Raw genomic sequence first — 21486 nt, forward strand, 5'->3', positions numbered from 1 at the left:
GAGGGGCGTGCAAATGGTAAACTGTATGACGTAGCACGGAATCTCAGTCTCAAACTCAGATATGATCATCAAAGCACTCACTGTAATTCATCATTACATTGCTTATTTATTATTAACTATGTTGTCTACCTCCCTCAAGTAAGGTGCATGAAAGCAGAGGTATTTTCTGTTTTATTCACCTCTGTATTCACAGCACAGTGGCTGGTGCGTAACTGATGGGCTCAATATAGTTCATTAAATAAACTAATGATTATACTTCTGTATCTTCCCACAGTACCCAGCCAAGTTCACATTTGCTTGTGAATGTTATAGAATTAGAAATAGAATTAACTTCCAACCATTCACATAACATAAACACAAATCACAGGAAGTGTTAGAGATGAAATAATTGTTTGAGAAAAGTAAATGGTGGGGCATCTTTGAAAAAAAAATTCAAATTAATTGCATAAATGGGCAATCCTCTTGTTATCTCTAGGCATATTAACTGCAAGTATTGATAATACTTTTTCAAATAAAAAAGACCTATTCATTCTGGTCTCTAAATAACTCATGGTCTCTCCCTATTCAACGTATTATACTTGTGATTCTTATTCCCAAGCATTAAAACCTTGGTATGTTTTCAATTTCTTGCAAAAAATTTGGTAACTGTCTAAAAAAATGTTATTTATAGCTGGTTTACTTTCCCTTTTTTGGATAGAGTGGAAATTCAATTATGTATTAAAGAGAAATCCTACAGATTATATTAAATTATGCTACTCTTTCATTCTACTACGGAACCACAAAGTGAAGCTGAAATGAGCTGTCTAGTAACCTAGTGGAAGCCCAAGAATGGGCGCCTTTAGTGTCATGGAATGAACTGTATCTTCCCAAAATTCACAATGTTCAGGTCTTAACCCCCAGTACCTGAGAATGTGACTGTATTTGGAGACGGGGCCTTTAAGAGGTAATTAAGGTTAAATAAGGTCATGAAGGTGGGGCCCTGTCCAACTTCTAAGAAGAGAAAGAGACACCAGGGCTGCACACACAGTGAGAAACAGTGTGAGGACGCAGGGAGAAGGTGGACATCTAGAAGCCAAGGGGAGAGGCCTCAGAAGAAATCAAACTTGCTGACACCTTGATGCTGCAATTCTATCCTCCCGAACTATGAGAAAATAAATTTCTGTTGTTTAAGGCACCCAGTCTGTGTTATTTTGTTACACTAGCCCTAGGAAGTGGATACACTTAGTGTTTTCCATTTCTCCTTTTTAAAATGCATATGATGTTTAAATAGAAACACATAAACACCATCTTGCTATCATCAGTTAAAAGAATTCCCCTTTGGAATAACTAATTAAATCCTGTTTTTATCAGAATTCAATTCTCTGATTAATTTTGGTATTCCTATGATTTTATTATATATATATATATATACACATATATATATATTTATATATATATATTTATATATATATATGTATGTATGACATCGGATTTCCTTTAAAAATGATTATCAAGCAATGAAATAATATTATCTCCCAATCTTCCCACCCCAAAATAATCTTTAGTTAAAGGAAACCTGTGCTTCCTCCATTGACAAAGTTCTAAATTTAAAAGGATGTGATGCTTACCGAATCTATCTGATCTAAAGAAATCTTCCCAACACTTCCCTGTGTGCTGTAATCTTGACCAGTGTAGGAATGACTAAAAATAAAAAGAACAAAATTTTAGAATAGGATTTGTAAAACACTTTGGGTCACATCAAAGGAAATTTGTTTATGCTGATATAGTCAGAATGAGAAAACATTTTACACATAAACCTTAGCAGAAACATGGCCGAGTGTTTTAAAGGTAGTATTTAATAGAGTACATTTAAGTAACTTTCCCGAAAAGAGTACAAACATGTAGTGGCAGTCTGGCTCTCCCTCACTCCTAGTAGAGCACGACACTTCCATTTCTTCGAAATATAACACAAACTGCTGTTAACATTCAAACCTCTACTACTGACCCTGCATTAACAGCATGACAACACAGGCAGAAAGAAAGTGGAGCTTAAATCAGGAATCATCACTTGCTAGTGTAAGTCCTTGTGCAAGTTCCTTAGACTGTCAAGTTCCTTATCTGTCCAATGCAGATAGTAATGCCCGCTTTGCAGTTTTGACAGGAGGTCTGAACTGAAATAACTTTCCTCAAAGCACAGTATAGGGAACAAAGACAATAACATTCTAATAACTACGTAGGGTGTCAAAGGATACTAGACTTATTGGGGTGATCACTTCCTAAGGTATATAAATGTCTAATCACTCTGTGTACACCTGAAACTAATATAATACTGTCTGTCAATTATTACTGTAAAACAAAAAAATAAAAAGACCTGACATATAGTAATTAGTATTTATTAAACAACATCTGAATAGGACTTTATGCATGCAAAGAATCCTTACCTACATGCTCTCATGACATCCTCATAACCCCGAGACAGCATTTTTATTTTACATTGAACAAATGAGGAAACAGAGGCTCAGAGGAGTTAGAAATTTGTTCATCAGAAAGCAAGTCAGCAGTGCAGTCAGGAACTCAAACCTTTTGACTCCTAATTCCCTGTTTCTTCACATGCCATGCCATCCTCTTTCCTATAAAAGATTTTCCTGTACTATTATTTAGAAATAATTACTTTTAACTCGGGATATACTGCCTAAAGCCACCCACCTTTGTAATTTTTCATCTCGTTGACACAACACCATACCCAGGCCCAACTCCACACACTAATCAGATGCAGACATTCAGATATGACATAGTGAAGAAGAGCTGATAGATTACATACAAAACCACACAAAAAACGTGATTTATGTAGACTCTATAACTAAAGGGAAATCTGGAATAAAGCAGTCATTACGATCATCAAGAATTCTAGATTTTCTACTTCCTACCTGCTCAGTTAAAGATTCTTGCTGCTAAACAATATACACACTCAAGATGCTCTGCAGAAAGGCTGCTGTTCCTACAGCCAATCAATTGCACCACTTAAACAATGAGTATGGATTATCAAACAAAATTACAGTGTGGCTTGGGATGCTGCAACCACTGGCTAGGAGACTGTGAGAAGCGTAGGTTTCCCCTACCTATAGCCCTCCTTCCATGGGCTGAGAATGGCCTGAGAATTGCTCTGAGAGTAGGAGGAGCGGAATGCCAAGGAGTCATACAGAATGATCCCAAGCCCTAAAACACAGCTTCTTGCCTCTGGTATTATTGATCCCTTCAGTAACAAATTTGTGACCATTAACGTATCACTGGATTCTATACATTCCTTTAATCCTAGTAGTTCCATGGCATATAAAACTTAATGCTAAATTGAACCAACAGTTGCCATTTAATTTTAATATTTTACATTTTAATATAGAGCATAACCAGATCAATGTTTCAGTAGAATCCCAAAGTAAACATGTGTTTCACTTTCCAATGTGTCTTACAGTGGAGCAAAGAGACAGCACAGGGCAATGGAAAGAGCAGCAGGCTAGGAGTATGAAGACTTTGTGTTTTTGTTTTCTAAATCACTAATTAGGTGAGTCACTTAACCATCCTGATTTGCATTATCCTCATTTGTCAAATGACATTAATAATGCCAGGCTTGCCTAACTGCCAGAAATGCTGGCAAATTAAATGAAATAATATATTCAAAGTACTAATTAAAATCAGTAAATCACATTCCAGTACACAGAGCAATTGCAGTCTTGACCAATGAGTAGAGAGAAAACAGGATGGAAAGGGAAGGAAGCATGACCCTATTAGAGGAGCCATCCTTCAGTTGGGGGGTACTGGGCCACTCACTCCAGTGACCCCTACAGCTTCAGCTTCTTAGTCTATAAAGTGATTGTAATCGTCTAACAGGATTGTTCAGATCAATTAGATTTGCAAATACAATATTCCTGTATAAATGGTAAAAGGATGTACAAGCATGACTGTAATTGTTGTGTAGGCAGAGCCAAATGGTTACTATACCACAAGGAAGTTTTCCTCAGCCCACATTAATGTAGTATACTAGGTATAAAAAGAAGATATGTGAAGAAGACACACATATTTGCCTGAATGGCGGTAGAAGATGCTGGTTCCCCAACACTTCAATAGCATATGCAAAGGGGCTAAATAAACTCCAAGGAAAAAAAGGTAAAAGGAAAGAGAATGGTAGCAATGTTTACTACAAAGACTTTGCTGGGCACAAATAACTACAGAGAATATAAGGAATTTATATAGATATCATATTTCTAAAAACATTATTAATATACAGGAAGATGGCCACCAGCCAACCAAGCGAGGGCAAGCATGGAACCTATGGGAGGAAAAATGACAGAAATGGAGATTTTTCAGCATCAGAATCAGGAATGAGATTTCTCTTCTACTCATGATCGGAAGGGATAATTTATGTCTTGTTTAGAGGAGTTGGTACATCACAGCTAATTGATACATATTTGAACTAGCTATGAATACATGAAGCTGAGGTGGAAGAATTGAGGGATATAACACTAAAAAGGCAGATCATGAGAAGCACTGTATCCAATACTCTGCAGGCAACAAAGAACCATAAAAGGATGTTAGACAAGAAGTCACATAATCAGGTCTATACTTGAGAAAGCAAGCAGAATAGAGGAATGACCAGGAAGGGAAGAGACCGGGCAATAGAAAATCAGTTGGAAGAGTACTGCAATGTTCCGGGCAAGAGAAGGTGGAAGCCTGAAATAAAGTAGTGGCAATAGATGGAGAAAGGAAGGCAGTCAAGGTAGGAAAAAAAAGGGCGACAAGTTATACTGCCATAAAAGAATAAATGTCCTTAAGAACAATTCACATGAGCTCATGAAACTGGTCCTTTGGCTTTTACTTTGAAGTGCTGAGGAATATGGCTAAATGACATTCAAAACAAGTACCCAAGAGAGTGAGGCACCTTTCTACCACATTCAGCGCTCAGTGTCAGCTTTACATCACACTGCTTCCAAATGAATGCAGCAGCTACATTAAGGAACTGTCAAAATATATTCTAATTTTCACGGTTGAAAAAAAGATCAGTTTTACAAATGAACAGTTTTTACCTATATTGGGGAAACACAGAAATAGTAATGTTTCACAGCAAAAACATTTTTAATTGGTTCAAGTCACACAAATAGAAATACATAGATATATAAACACACATAAAACCAGCAGATGATACTGTTTTCTGTCCATTTTATATAATATGACTTTATTTTGAGAAACACTCACTGTTACTTATGTACAGTGTTTAAACAAGGGGGATTCAGAAGATGTAAAAATTTTCCTGCTTCTAACCTTTCATAAAAGAATAAATTGACATACAACAGAATCGCCATTTTTTTCAATCCAGCAGACCAACAAATATTTTAATGGGCCACAAATTCAAGTTATGTCACTAATCATTATTTTGCCAAATATAAAGAGGAACATTTGATTAACTAATCAAATAATCTTGAAAGATCACAGTTTGATTTCTTTAGTTCTCAGTTTGGCCACTAATTTGCCACGAGTGAAAAAGAGAAAAGACAAGTCAACCTATGCATCTATAAGTCTGGGACTGCAGTGACGTGATTGCATTCCCCATGCACGATTTTCTGTTTTCTATGCTAGAGTTTCAGGTAAAAGGCACTAAGAGTGAATGTTATATAGAGTTTTCTCAAGTTATCAAAAAGCCAGAAAACTAGAGAAAACACAAAGACGTGGTTCTGTGAGTATTCAATTATATTAGAATATGCTCTCAAGATAGCAGGTTATAAAAGGATTCAGTGTACTTTTACTAAAATGTAACAATTACTACATTGTACCAGGAAAAGAAACACCTTCACTAACCCAAACAGAACCAGGTAAGTGCATAAAACCCAAGACAAACTTCATTTTTTTAAAAGCCATTAAATTGACAGACTTTCAACAACAGATTTTTCCACGTTGCGGGTGTCTGTATTTGGATATAACAGATTCTAATTACCAAGAAAACAACAAAACCAACCAAAATCCATTCAAGAGTCCCTCTGTAGGCTCTGAATCAGTCTGCGCCTTTGCGACCAAGAGTCAACAGCGGAGAAGAATCAGAGATGATGCAGAAGACGTACCATGGGATGAGGGCCACACCAACGTTCAAATATTCCCCAAGCCCACAGAGAACAGGTCTCTTCTAAAAGAAGGGTGTAGCGTTCATGGTTCTTAAGGAATGAAATAGCACTGAATAGAGAGAATTATAAGCTTTAGAAACAAACCGCAGGATTGTAAAATGTTACCAGAATGTTGTTGAAACATCCAGAGTCCAGGCTGAATAGAAAAGCCTGTTGAACCAGGAGGGAGAGATGAATTCGGTGGTGGACAAGCTTGGCAGGCTGAGATGAGAGGAGGAGGACAATCAGTGAGAATGAGAGACTGGGAGTCAGGTGGAAAAGTAAGAGATGGTCATCAGAAAATGAGCTGAATTTGAAGGCTTAGAAGTAGGATGTGAGGATCACAGAAAGATCAAAGGCCTGGTCATTTTAGTATTTTTATCGTTTGTAATTTAAAATTTTATATGCATTAAAACATTCTTAAATTTTGAACAGGTTTACAAAAGTATGTGATTTGAGCACGTGATAAGAAGTGGCATTTTGAAATAATAAAAAAGTCCATTTTTTCTCAGAATCTGGAAAGTGAGCATACCTCAGACAGGCAGAAAGAGATAAGCAAAACCAAGGAAATTTCTAAACCGGTTTGTAGATGAAGAGGTCTGTGTTCGGTGGCAAACAAACTACAGCGAAGGAGCGGGGAAAGGACTGAAATTGGGCAGGCAGTTCCTGTAAGGCAGGTCTGTAAACAAAAACCTTTAAAACAAAAAGCAAACTTTAAATCCTATCTCCTTTTGCAATAACACAGTGCTAAGTTGCCATTTTAATGAAAATTTGAGGCTCTGTCAACTTTAAAATCTTTAAAAAACTGAAGGTATACATAATTGTATTTCCTACGAAAACAGAATTTTGCAATTGTGTGTAACAAAACCCTTTGCTTACATAGCAGTAATTCAGTGTTTGTCGTTGATTATTTTTTTGTTTTTGTCTTGAGGTGATGGTTCTAAATTATCTAATCTACTAAAAGAGAACTAATAATATATAAAATATATAAAATCATCTTTTTACTGTAGCATTTGTTCAATAAATTTACATGCAACTTAATTAAAACTTTTTTCTTCCCATATTATCTTACTCATTAAACAGTAAGAGGTAAGCACAGCTAGTTTTCTAATATGGCTAAAAAATCACAGTAAATAGAAAATTAGCTAACAGTTTCAACATATTAAAAGCTGAAAGGAGTAAAGTAAGACTTTCAAAATATCCATAAGCCATTTTTATGTATCCAAATTTAAAATGGTCTTATTTTAAATCCAATTAAATTAATGGGGTGGGCATTGAGGGGTAACTGAGACCGGAAGTCATCATTAATCACATCCCCATGGAACTAGAATTTTCCCAAAACACTACCACAAAAACATCTAAATTACAGACTGAAAAATACAGTGGATGTATAAAAAGATAAATCTGAAAGAGACATATCTGCACACATCTGACCTGTGAATCATAAGAGAAGGGCAGATCTACTGGGTCTTTATAGAAACAACAGAAATTTAAGTCCTGTTCAATACACCACAAATACAATATCAGCACTTAGGTACTCAGCAGGGAATTCTTTTTGGGTATTGAAACTGAGAGTTCAAGACAAAAAGAAGAAATTATATGAAATTGGATTTGTGGGTCTCACGGCAAGATTAGCTGGTTAAGAAAAAATAACCATCTCTTCATGTTGTGGCATTGATCCTTAGCAGAAGATGAATGATCACACCTCGGCTCCAAGAGCAGTGTTCACGAGCTCCACTACAGTGACATAAATGCCACCAGGTACAACTGACAAAATGAGAGGACAAAACTCAGCTTTTCAAGGGTGATTGCTTCTTCTATCATTCTCTCCCTTTCCAACGATGGAGGGAAACTTGCGGGAGTAAACAAGGAGCAGCGGAATAGCTGCAACAGTTTAGGAGTTCGCTGTGACTCCTCTGAACTTGCATAATTTTTTCCAAGTCCAAGTTGCCCAAGACAATCATGGAGGCAAGAACAGAGTAAAATGATTAAGAGCACAAGTTTCTGTATCCACTAGTCACTAACTGTGTGACTGTCAAAACCGCTACATCTCTTTCAGTTTCCTCACTGGTAAGCAGGAATCATCAAGGGGAATCACAAATGTACTTCCCTCAAAGGGTTGTCATGAGGCTCAATGGAGAGGTCTGTAAAAGCGTTTATCACAGTTTTCACTTAGATTGTCATCATCATTATCATCCAGGCCTAAATTGATTGCATTGAAATGTTTTGGTTATCGTTTTTCTTCATTCTTGACATTTACCAGGGTCTTCCCTTGAATATTTGGGGAAAAACGTATTTTTTCCTACCTTTTTTATACGATCACACTAAATATTTAGAGGTCCTTGAATAACCTGATAATCTGGACAGGTTTTATCTATGCTTACACTCTTAGGAAGTCTCCAAAGTGCAAAAATTCAACCACAAACATTTCAATCTCCATTTCAATGGAATCCAATTACTGTCCCTTACAGTGGCCACTAGCCAGGGGACTGCTGAGCACTTGAAATGTAGCTTAGTCTGAATTCAGATGTTCAATAAACGTAAAGTGGGCACTGGATTTCTAAGACTTAGTATGAAAAAGTAATGCAAAACATTTCATGAATGATTGTTCGTATTGATTACATGTGGCAATGATATTTTTCATAGGGGTTAAATAATACTAAAATTAATTTCACTTAAGTAACAAAATTACATATATGGCTTACATTTGTGTTTCTCATTATGTTTTTCGTGGACAACAGCAGTGTTGTACAGTGAGGAGGACACGATGACACAGGGCAGTCCAGTGATTCTCGTGAGGACTAGAGAGAGAATAGCCAATGGAATGGACCTACCCCGACTTCTCCGCCAAGTTATGACAGTCTCTGCTAGTTATAAGCAGCAGATAAGTTGCAACTGGGCCCACTAAAGGAAGTGCCTCAAGTCTACTGCAAATATGCTTGTTTTCACAACGTGTTCTTGGGAATCAAGTTTCTAAACTTTAGCCACCGTTTGCCATTTATACTATTAGTGAAACAATCTTAAAATCTGATATGTTTGGAGGTAACCTGAATCATTTCTTTGGGGAAAAATAAAGCCGGGACATATTTCTATTTGGGAATCTTTGGGGATGCATGGCCACCTGAACACCTAATTACAACTGTCCATTCTTCTGTCATTTGTAAAAAGCCATGCTAGATGGGATACACATGGATCACATATGGATCCATATGGATCCACATGGATCACAGCAAGACCCTGAGTCAGACTGAAAAGACTTCCTCTGCCATTATCGGGAAGTATCCCTCTGTCTGCTCTCCCCACCACCAGATAGATTCTGAGGTTCATAAAACAATAACATATAAAACATATTTCCTTTCTTTGTCAAGCATTTCCCAGGACTCTTGAACCTAAAGAGGTTAACACTATTTCCTCCTTTCTATCTGGCAGGCAATAGTTTATTATATTTTAAAAACTGGTATAAAATAAAAGAAGCAGTGAAAAAAGCATCACAAGGGATCAAAACTGATCTCTGCATCAAGGAAATAAATCTATTTGGGTCATTAAGTAGTCTGCTAATACATCTTTCAAAATGAACCATAATCTCCTACATCATTCTATAAAAGCATACCAAGTTCAATAACAACCTTTTCACATAAAGCCAGGTGTAATCATGGCACAAATGGAAAAGCAATTTCAGGAGGAGGAACCAAAGGTTTTGTGTATCATCTATATAGCCACTTTTGCAATCACAATTTTACTCAATTTGGATTTAAAAAAAAAATACTCTGTCCACATAAGCTAGGCTATTCAGACATTTATAAAGCACAGTGCCCACAGTTTGGATTTGTTGGGTGGGTAGGAAATCAAGGGAGCTGAAGTTACAATATGTCATTTCCGGCTGTGAAGGATATCACATGAAAATTCACTTAACAGCTGTCACCACCAAAATTGAAATGAGTTTCTTTTTACAGTTAAATCTGTAGTGTATGGTATCCAACCAGAGTTGGCCCAGGTGATTTTCCTTTCAGCTATTCCAAATAAGAATACAATCAATAAAATTCTGTTACAAACTGAATGTAGATTATTTTCCACAAGCATAAAATTTATTTTGCATTGAAAAACAAAAATTTCCCCCAAACCTGCTGTCAGACAATATGCAGTGTAATGATCTATATTTCTCTACAACTGGGAGAAATTTTATGATTCCATGCATCCAATAAAAATCAAGATCATATGGGTTCCCATAACAGATAAGAACTATAAATGCCACAATTGCCACTTTATTTTAGGTTGGCCTCATCTTGTTCCTTGTGGTCTATTATTTTCCTATTTATTCCAATTTCTAAGCGGCAACAATCCAATGAATTGCAAAAGAACTTAGAGCTGCATCTCATATTTCTATCAAAATTTCTATACCTTACATTTGTCAAGTGGCATCAAACTATATCTTTGAAATAAGTGCACTTTACAGTATGTGAATACCTCAATAAAACTGATTTAAAAAGTAAAACACATATGCACACTTACAAGATATATTCAAACTACAGATCTACCTAGGTATTTTCACCACATTTAAAGCCCCCAACAAACACTTCTATTTTCATAAGTAAATTTTTTATATTCTTTTACAATCTTAGTGTGTATTCTAGTAGTATCATGATCCTCTAAAAAGAGGTTGATTTTCATTTGGTTTTGACCCAGGATGGTCAAATAATTCCAATAAAGAAAGGTTGCCTGAGACAGTGATAATGAAAAATTGAGGGCATGCAATAAAGTTCTAACATCCGGCAGAATTAATATATTAAATTGATGAGCATCTTCTCATTTCTCCACAGATAATTTACAGAGTGTGGAATGCTTCTGAGATGGGCTATCACAAGTTTATGGTATTCTAGAATTGCCCCCTCATATTTGGTGAAACAAACAAATGAATACAAAGAAATGAACAATTGAAAATAATCTTTTCCACTAATGATGTTGCTTGTGAAGAAAACAGAGAAAGGTAATATCATACAGCACTTGGGGATGACTTTAAATTGGGTGAATGGGAGCAGACCTCTAGAAGATATACGACACGGTGTTACGCTCATGTGACAAATGTCCCTGCTAGAGCCTCCTTACATTGTAGGGATGCAGTATGTCCAGTACCAACTAAGGTAACTCAATCAAAAATGGGCTATTTTATTCATTTTGTGTTATCTTTTATAAAACTACTTTCTAAATAATAAACAATTGAGAGGGCATTAAACCTGTGGTGAGACTCGATAGTCTGGTAGTCTGTTTTTCCTCAGCCCAATTTACCAAATTTTGTTTTGTTTTTACCCTGAATAAAGGTTCATGTGTCTGGAATGCCAGTTCGTCTTAGGATAAGCAAACAGGTCAACTCACAAGATTACCACAGGCCACACATGGCATCAGTGGACGCAAACATCCAGGACGGGAATCACAGCGTGACAGTGGGAGCTTTCAGTATTCCTCTCCTACGGGATTTCTGGAGACAGTCCTGCACAGGTGGACAGCTCAGGTGCAGGGAGGCACCGTTCACCATAGTAAGTGAAGTGCAGGAGCTGCCCTGGCTTAGAATGACCTTTAATAGCCACAGTCTCTTACAACAACTCCATAGGTACAACTTCTAGGGCAACCTCGGGTCTGGGACTCTAGAGTCCATTCATCTAAAAACCATATTATAATTTAAAAACATATATGTAATGATCTAAATGTATTTGGAATATGATACAGAACAGCATTGTCCAATCAAGTACCCATTAGCTACAACTGGCTTCTGCAATTTTAACTTGAAATAAAATTAAAAATTCAGTTCTTCAATCACCCCAGCCATATCTCAGCATTCACCAGCCGTATGTGGCTACTGGCTCTTGGACTGAACAGCACAGGTAGAGAGCATTTCCGTCATCACAGAAAGTTCCATTGCACAGCATTTAGCAAATTAATTTTTAGCTGTTAATATATCATGGTAACTACTGCAATGCTTTCTCAGGCTTTTTACGAAAGTTATTTCCTATAGTATCATCATCATTTTGTATTTTGTTAGCACTTAATGCCTAATATGATGCAAAGTAACTAATTTTCTTAATTACTTAACTAGGGGATCATCAATATTTTAAAGAAACCCAATGACTGAAGAATAGGAAACTTAATAACCGCAGATAATAAAACTACTTGAAAAACATAATCATAAATTTTGCTTTCCAGGAAGGCTGCCAGCTTCCATAATCCAGAACTAACTCCCTGAAGAAACTTTAGAGTCAGAGGGCTAACAGAAACCTAAAACGTCTAGTTGGGGACAAGCTGCAAGAGTTCTGTGACACGCGAGGCTTCACTGCAGCCCTGATGCCCCATGCTCCCACAGCAGCATGGACCTCTCCTGTGCTAACAACAGTCATCGTCATTTACTGTAATTACTTTAGCGAAAAGTCTCTTGTTTCTCATCAACATTAAGATCTATAAGAGCAGAAATAAATACATATCCCTAGAACATGCACCATGTCTGACATGGAGTATGAGCTCCCTTAACATGTGTTAAATAGATGATAAAATAAACTCTTAGAATGCTAAAAGGTTTGTGACTGTGTACTTAGTATTATAAATACCTCTCATACCACAGTAACTCCACAAGTAGCCACAACTGTGTACAACCTGATTACAAAGCCTACTGTTTGTGAAGGTACATATTTGACTTGGCTAGACAGCCAGTTAAAGAGACAGAAAAGATTTTCCTATCTTCTTTCTATATCAATAAAAAGAAAATGAGTAACATATTTCTGTGAAAATCATCACACTGTTTTCAAATCTACAATACGTTAAGCTAGCAAAGTGAACTAACCTAATGACAAAATCCAAGAGAAATCAGTGTACTACATAAATTAAGGTTGTTTACTTCGAAAACTAAGAAACAGTTTTACAAAAAGCTGTTTTCAACTCCCCCCACCCCCTAAAAACCCCTTATTATAATAGGCAGGTCAGTGGTTCTCCAAAGATGTTCACACTCTAATCCCTGGAACCCGTAAGATGGCAGGTCATATGGCAAAAAGGACTATGCAGGTGCAATTAAGGTTAAGGACCTTGAGATGGGGAGATTATCCTGGATATCTGTGTGGGCCAATATAATCACATGAGCCTGTAAAACCGAGAACTTTCTCAGGGTGGAAGCAGAGAGATGCAGCAGAAGGAGAAAGTAGAGAAATTTGAAGCATGAGAAGGATTTCATGTGCTGTTACTGGCTCTGAGATGGGACCACATGCAAGGACCAGAAAAAGGCCTCTGGAGGCTCATGGAAAGCATTAGAAGGAATGTGGGCAGCTCTCGGGGCAAAGAAGCGTTCCTGGTTGACAAGCCAGCAGGTAAACGGAGACCTCAGTCCTACCACAGCAAGAAACTAAACGCCTCCAACAACATGACAAAGCTGGGAAGCAGATTCTTCCCCAGAGCCTCCAGTAAGGACCACTGCCCTACTTACATCTTGATTTTAGCTCCATGAGACCTATGTCAGATTTCTAAACTACAGAACTACATGAAAATAAATTAGTGTTGTTTCACTCAGCTAAGTTTGTGGAAATTTGTTATGACTACAACAGAAAGTTCTAATCTAGATGTACTAAGATTTAAAGGTTCAAAATTCATGGGCTTTAAAATTCACCTTCCTGAATTCCATCTTTTTCAAGTCACTGGTTCACGTGTTAAGCACTCCACCACATTCTTGCCTGGACAATATGACACCCTTAGAATAAAGAACTCTCTTGTGTCTTCAACGCTATATATCACCTCGTTTTTTGCTCTCCTTTGTTCTTATCTCCATCTGCTGGAAAACATCTATGCTACAATTCCTCCTTCATGAAGTCATTACAGCATTTCTTCTCTCCCCAGGTTACTTTACCTGGCCACAGAAAACTTGCTAACATTCTATAATTTTTCTTCACAGGTTTATACAACCAAAAGAGCTTGAATACCCAATAAAACGGGAATGGTTATTAAAAAAGAGATATATCTCTCCTCAGCTGATTTTACAGTCACTTAAAATTAGAACCATAAAAATCAATTTTCTACTTATTACATAGCTATGACATATTAAGTAAAAAAAGGATTTCTAAAAATTTTACCCACTTTAATTAAAACTATGTAAAAATACACATAGAGACTACAACAAAAGCCTAGCAGCAGTTGTACTCATGGGGTAGGATTTGTTTCTTCTATTTTTCCAAATTTTATATATTATGCCTATAAACTTTATCAGAAGTTAAATGACATTAAATTTGTAACATAATCCACAGATACCACCTCTCACAAAAGATTTCCCATCTCTTTACTCTCCTTGATTAAGCTGCAGCTTTACTGCAGTACAACCTTGGGGTTGTGTGTGGGGGAGGGATGTATAAATTGGTCTTCTTTCCCTGCTAGAATATAAACTTCCTGAGTTAAGAGACAACATCCATCAGCTCCTTTGTACTTAATCAGAGTATCCATTATAGTGCCCTTAACACAACGGGCTGATTTTAACAAAATGCTGACTTTTGAAAAGCACATCTCTAAGAATGCATGAACATTTCCCATGCAGACATGAAAAAGAAAATTCAAAGACATTAGGTTGGTAAAATGTTACACTAATGCTATTTGAGTATTTAAGTCCTGTCAAATTATTTGAGAATTTCTCTGTATTGCTACTTCAATTTTTACAGGTATTTGCATCATCTCCCAAAGTAGTTTTATTGACAAATTTAATTAAAATGCTATTCATCATTACTCTTTGGTCATTAGAGCACTGAACAAAATTAGACCTAATAATGATTTCAGTCTCAACCTCCTGATGCCCAACCCCTCCAAGTAACATTTAAACTATGCAATTCATGCAAATCAATGATGATTATTTTTTTCCTAAAAAGATTATCATTAGAATCTCTCAAACCAATATGCATTCCTATTTTGACCTAAGCAAAAGGATGGTAAAAAAAAAAAAAAAAAAGCATTACATATAGACAGCCAAAAGAGACAATTCAATATGATTGAGAGCCACATCACAAGGTTACTTTTTACAACAGGAAGTGTGAAACTATGCACATCAGCTGCCACCTTACATACAGATGTCTCTGACATGGTAATAAAATGAGAAACCATTTGGTTTAATAATAAGAAGAAAAAGCAACATTAGTGGTGCATATTACATGTAGCATCTCACCATGGTTGCCTAGCAACCAGCCATGAGTGAACTCCACAGAAAATGAAAGCCCGAAATGAATGTACAGTTTGTGCAAGTTTCAAGGACTCAAAGAGACATGTCAGTAGTTAATCTAAATTCTAGTTGACAATTACCATACTGAGATGGAGGAAGGAGAATCCATCATTATTGCACAGAATCAAGCATTAACTAGAAGTGTGATTCGGCTTCAGGTTTGTATCTTATACACCAGTGGTTTTATAGGAAACACTGGACAACATGATTTATAAATTTAAAAAAGTTATGCATAAAAAAACAAAATATCACTGTTATAATACACATTCATTCACTCAACAAAACACATAATGAATACCTATCATGTGCCAGATACTGTCCCAGCCACTGGAAACAAACATGAAAGGCACTTTACAAACTCTCCAGCAGCTCATACTATAATAATGAGACAAGTAAACAAACGATTACATTCTAAGTCCTGGAATATAGAGGGAGCCATAGGGGATTATGGAGACACATAAAAAATATCAAATTCAGACAGAAGAAAGTGGGCATGACAGCTAAATGGTCGGGGAAAACTTACCAGAGGAGGGGACATGAGCTGGGTCTTCAAGGACAAGCAAAAGTTAGTCAAGTTATAGAAGTTGGAAACGGGAGAAGAGCATTCCAGGCAGAGGAAAAACATTTACAAGGACACAGAAGTCAATAATGGCATGCTGTATCTGAGCAACTTTAAGGCAGGTGGCGGCACTAGAAGTTAGGTGGCCAGCACTGAACGAAAAGGGTCTGAAGAGACAGGCCAGGCCCCTCCCACAAGGACTTCATATGCCAGCTAAGAAGTTCAGATTTCATCCAAAATGAAACTGGGGAGACAGACTGGTTTTGAGCCAAGGAATAATATAATCAGTCTGAAATGACGTGAAATAGTTTAGAGAAAGGAAAGCTGGTGTCAAGCAGAGCAGATAAGAGGCTACTACAGTAAGACACATACTCAGGAGACCTGACCTGTTGATGATTTTAACAGGCAGGAGAGGGGGATTGGGGAAGTGACTCAACCATGATTGGCTAACACAGTGCTCTAAGAAATTTAACAACTAGGTATAATATTTAATGTTAATCTGACCTCCCCCTCCAACAAAACAATTATATATACCCGTAGTTTAGAAGTGTCTGGGAAGGAAAGTTACTGGAGAGAAGGGTAAGAGAGGAAGAAAAAGGGTAGTGGGAGGGTAGGGAGAAAAAATAAAGAATACTAAAAGATACTGGAAATTAGTATTCACCCAAGTTATGGAATGAGAAGTGATATTCTGAATTTTATAAGAAAAAAAAGAAACCATAAAAGAAAACACTACTGGTGCTTAGCTACATAAAACTTGAAATGTAGGTAATGTAGCATAATCAAAAACTTTCAGAAAAAAATGTTTGTAACAAATAACAATGAAGAGTTACTATCCTTTATATCTAAAGTACTCAAGATCAAATCAAATCAGGAAATGTTATCAATAAATGGGCAAAGATACAGAGAGTTAATCCTACCCCAAAATAAAAATGAATATTTTAAAATCATTCCTAATAATAATAAATAAAATGTACATGATCACAAAAGTATCTCTATGATTAAATATTAAATTAGCAACTGTTTTGGCTGCCCCATCTGTTTTGGCTGTTAGCATCTTTCCCATGGTAACATGGGAAATCTTACACAATATGAAAATATAAGAATAGATTTTTGAAAAAAATACATATATTTAAATCTTTAAAATGGTTCATATGCTTTGACAAAGTAATTCCACTTCTGAAAATCTATGCTAAGGAAATGATCAGAAATACAGATATTTACATATGACATTTTCTTATACTTGTGAAAAGAACTGGAAATAGTCTATTGCTGCAAGAGAGATAAATGCACTATAATACATCCATACAAAAAACATCATGTAGTACCTAAAAATGGTTTTTGGAGAGATTCTAATAACAGAAAAAAAGTCTTACAATGTTTATTTTAAAATGAAAAGTTAGCAAATTGTATAAAAGTCTAATTTCTGGGTTTTAAAACATTACAAAAGGAAGTATCCTAAGTAGTAACGATGGATTTTTCCTTTTACTCTCCTGTATTTTCTAAGTTTGCTTTTTTAATGAGGATACATTATTTTTGTATTTAAAAAATAAATCCCACCTATATCCTCTACCCCCCCAAAATATGTCGGTGTCCCAAAATATGCCTTAGCCTTGTATTTAAGTAAATAGCTCATTCCTTTCAGATCTTTCTGTAGCCAATCATCTCCACTCATCTTAACTTAAACTTATCAACCAGTTCTACACACTTTTATTGAATAAAAAGACCTTTCTATGGTACCCTAAAGTCAAGGGTAACATGTGTTATATTAAGAACTTCAACTTAAATCACCTAATTAAAGCAAGAAAAAAACCTTTAAGTTTTTAGTAATTGGAAGGGTTTTAATCACTATAATATACTTTACCCACTTTAATGCACTTGCATTTATACACAAAACAAGGCTGTGTCTTCATATTACCTGAGGTGGTTAAGCAGAGGCTGAAGTCTCTCATCGGACTGTCCAGTGGGCAAGGACCGGGCTGTTAACTAAAAGCAGAGGATGAGGTTAGTAAGAACAGCAAGAGCCAAATACTGAACACGTCTCAACGCTGAATGCATAATAGGGCTGGGGGAGCAGAGGGACAGGGAGTACTTAAAATGCAAGGACATTTTTTTCTCTTTTTTAAATAGAAGAAAGGCATAGAAAGTTGATACAGTCTGTGATTAAAGCTAACTGTATGGCCCTAAGTTTATAGGATGTGTCACTAAGTTTATAAGTAAAGAAAAAGGAGGCAAAACAAAGAAAACTATTTGAGTTCATGAAAAAGCCTCTAGTCGTGAAAATATCCTTGTGAATAAAAATGGAACAACTTCTACATTTACAGCACCCAATCTTGTAGCGCGGAACTCTGGGATGATGAAAAATTGGAGAGAGGGACTGTCATTTATAGCTAAGCCACTGTGAAATGGTTACATGTAGAAATGTATGTATACATACACACACACACACACACACACACACGAACACACTACCATGCAACCCCATTACTATAAAAAACTAAAAATATCTTTTAAACATACAAAAGCAACTCAAAGTATTTAATATTGAAATATAAGACCAAATTGATCTAGGAAAGAAAACGTGAGAGCCGAAGCCTTATTCTGAACTACTGTTCAACAGGTCATGGAAATGTGAGCCTGATCTCCTTTATCGCAATTATAGTAATTAAGTTTCTATGTATCTCTATTTTTCTCTCTGATCGTAAGAAAGATATCCTGTGGTTTTATGTAGAGTATCTGTCCTCTCTAATTATTTCACGTTAATTAGAATTTTCTAAAAATGGATTACAGATATTTAATTCATAAAACTATTCCCTTTAAACATCTAATACTCTATTTTTGAAAAAATGTTGACTGAAATGCCATATATGAAGTCATTTTTATTAAATCGTACCTAATAATAATAATGGAGAAATATTCCCAATTTTGTGTAAGTCAACACAAATCAACAAAGTTACAGACTAATTTAAAATACAATAAAGGGAGACAAATAGTCTGCTGTGATTTTAGCACAACCAAATGACTCTTAGTATCCTTAAGAAATGTTAAGTCCAGTATTTCATGACATATAAAATGTTATCAAGGTCTTATAAACAAAACAGTTTAACACATCCTATATCTGCTAATGTCAAACCCCTTTATAAAATATCATTTTTTTGTTGTTTAAGAGATCATGGCTCAGAACCAAGCTGGCTCTGAATAGATTAAAGTAATTTATCTAGATATTTCAAAAGTCATTTTTCTGAAAACAGATGGAGCAGGCAGACTAGGTTTTTTTCAGTTACTTCTGTCAACTTATAAAGCATGCTTTCTAACCAAACTGTCTTTTCTAAATGAAAGGAAACAAACAAAAACACCTCAGTAAGAGCAAACTGTTTCTAAATGTCTGTTCATTCCCTATACAAGATATTTCTCAACTTACTATCTTAATCTCAGCCTTCATTTCCTTTTCCCCAAACTGTTAATACAACATCTCCATTTGACTGATTCTGTCTCCGTTCTTGCCTCTTCCCTAATTTATTCTCCACACCAAGGCCAGAGTGACATTTTCAAGACGAAAGTTAACCACTCCCCTAATTAAAACCATTGAAAAAATTCCCTTAGTCTCTCAGGCTAAACTTATGTCTGTTCTTCCATCACACATTCTAAGATTCTCCTTGAGGGGCAAACACTGGGCATAGATGAGTGTGACCGATTATACAGCTTCCGCCAACTCCACAAGACACACCAGGAGCATCCCAGGTAGAAATCCGCCATAGCTCCAGTTTCTGGAACACATATGCTCAACAAAGTGAGAGAACAAGAACACACGAGGACTGTTGGTGCCATCCTTTCTTAAGAAATTTCTGTCTGATGCCAAGTGGTTACCAAGACATCCACCAGACTATGAGGGGCAACCACACCCCTAGCACTTGTGACATAACAGATATTTAACAGATATTTATTAAATGTGTCACAAATCCAGAAACTTGCAGCTGTTCAATTGTATTCATTGATGCAAACTAAAGTATGTCTACATTTCATAGTTAAAGTGGTTCAAATTCCTGCTTTGTGCAAAACTAAATCTAAATCAAAACTAAACTAAATCACAGTTGTCAGCCTTCCAAGGAAGCAATACACTAGCATAACAAGATTTTTCAGTATTACTTTCCTCTACAACCCGAAATTAATAATTGTTTAGTTTACATAGACTTTGGTTTCCACATATCTTCAGTTGTTTGTTTTTCCTAAAATAATAATGTCCTTGACACATAAATCACCAAGAATGAAAGAGAGAGATCTGTTTACATCTGTGAAGCCTAAATGGGTTGTTTGAGTTAGGACTGTTTCATGGGAACCATAATAAAAGTTGACATAATTTATAGTTCATTTGTTATTGTTGAGAGGTCAAAGGTGAGGTATTAAAATGCCCTTTCATTTATTAAAAATTTATCTAGCACACCAAATCAACTAATGCAAGATTTGTGCTGTTTTAGACGAGTAGAACAGATTACTAATTCTTAAAGAAATCTCATTTTAAAGATTAGTATCATTGAGTAAATCTTGCACTTTTCCATATATTTAGGTAAAAAAAGTAATAATAATGCATTTTACTAACTAATAATTCTCCTTTTATTGCCAATAAATGTCACATAGATTCAAAAGCGCAAAACACAAGGGTCTGGAAGTGCTTGGTCCAACCCTGTTGTATTACTCTGGAGGAAACTGGGTTCTTCAGACCACAAGCAGCTAGCTGCTGGCACCTGGGCCCAGGACCCACACAGCACAGGGCACCGTCCACTGCCACAGCGAGTGCCAGCATAGTTCGCATGCAAACCAGTCAGGGCCCTTTGCAAGATCCCAGCGTGCCTCTGTCACCTGTCATTCCTTCATTTTTCAAAATATGACGATGCTCTTCAGGATTCACGAACCCGTGGACTTTCTCAGTCTTGAAGAGCCCACACATTTTCACTGAAGGTTCCTTCACAACAGTTAGGATTTGGCTCGAATGTAAGCTCCTGCCAGAGGTCACCCCTAACCATCTTTGGTGAAGTAGCACCCTCTCTGCTGGTATTCTGTTACTACAGTGTTTTCCCGAAAATAAGACCTAGCTGGATGATCAACTCTAATGCGTCTTTTGGAGCAAAAGTTAATGTAAGACCCGCTCTTACATTATATTATATTGTATTGTATTATATTAGACCCAGTCTTATAATAAAATAAGACCGGGTCTTATATTAATTTTTGCTCCAAAGATGCATTAGAGCTGATTGTCTGGCTAGGTCTCATTTTGGGGGGTAAGACGCTATTACTAAGGTATCTCACAACATTTATCATCATCTGGAATTATCTTATGTATCATTATAGATTGCTCACTCGTGTCTGTCTTTCTCTCCCCACAAGACCACAGTAAATGTCATCAGGGCAGGAACCATTTCTGTCTTGTCACCACTTTTCCTGCACCACTGACACAGTACGTGGTGCAGCACACAGTAGGCACTCCCAAATTCTGTAGGTGGATGAAAGGTTCACTTCTCTCAGGTATTTCCCAAAGGAGTGCAAGTTTAGAAAAATTTCCCCTAGACACTGACCCTTGTGGC

General features: G+C 36.4%; 1 protein-coding gene across 1 annotated transcript in view; it reads right to left on the reverse strand.

Annotated features, from left to right (window-relative positions):
• The window catches only part of LOC308494407 (DNA primase large subunit-like), a gene marked incomplete at both ends in the record, with an annotated part of 230208 nt that overhangs the window by 93670 nt on the left and 115052 nt on the right, over positions 1 to 21486 (reverse strand). The window contains 2 exons of the mRNA XM_081042219.1: positions 1608 to 1680; positions 17826 to 17893. Of these exons, the coding sequence (XP_080898345.1) occupies positions 1608 to 1680; positions 17826 to 17893 (141 nt within the window). The remainder of the gene's footprint in view (positions 1 to 1607; positions 1681 to 17825; positions 17894 to 21486) is intronic.

The sequence above is a fragment of the Rhinolophus hipposideros genome, assembly GCF_964194185.1.
Source record: "Rhinolophus hipposideros genome assembly, chromosome: 3".
Taxonomy (NCBI): Eukaryota; Metazoa; Chordata; class Mammalia; order Chiroptera; family Rhinolophidae; genus Rhinolophus; species Rhinolophus hipposideros.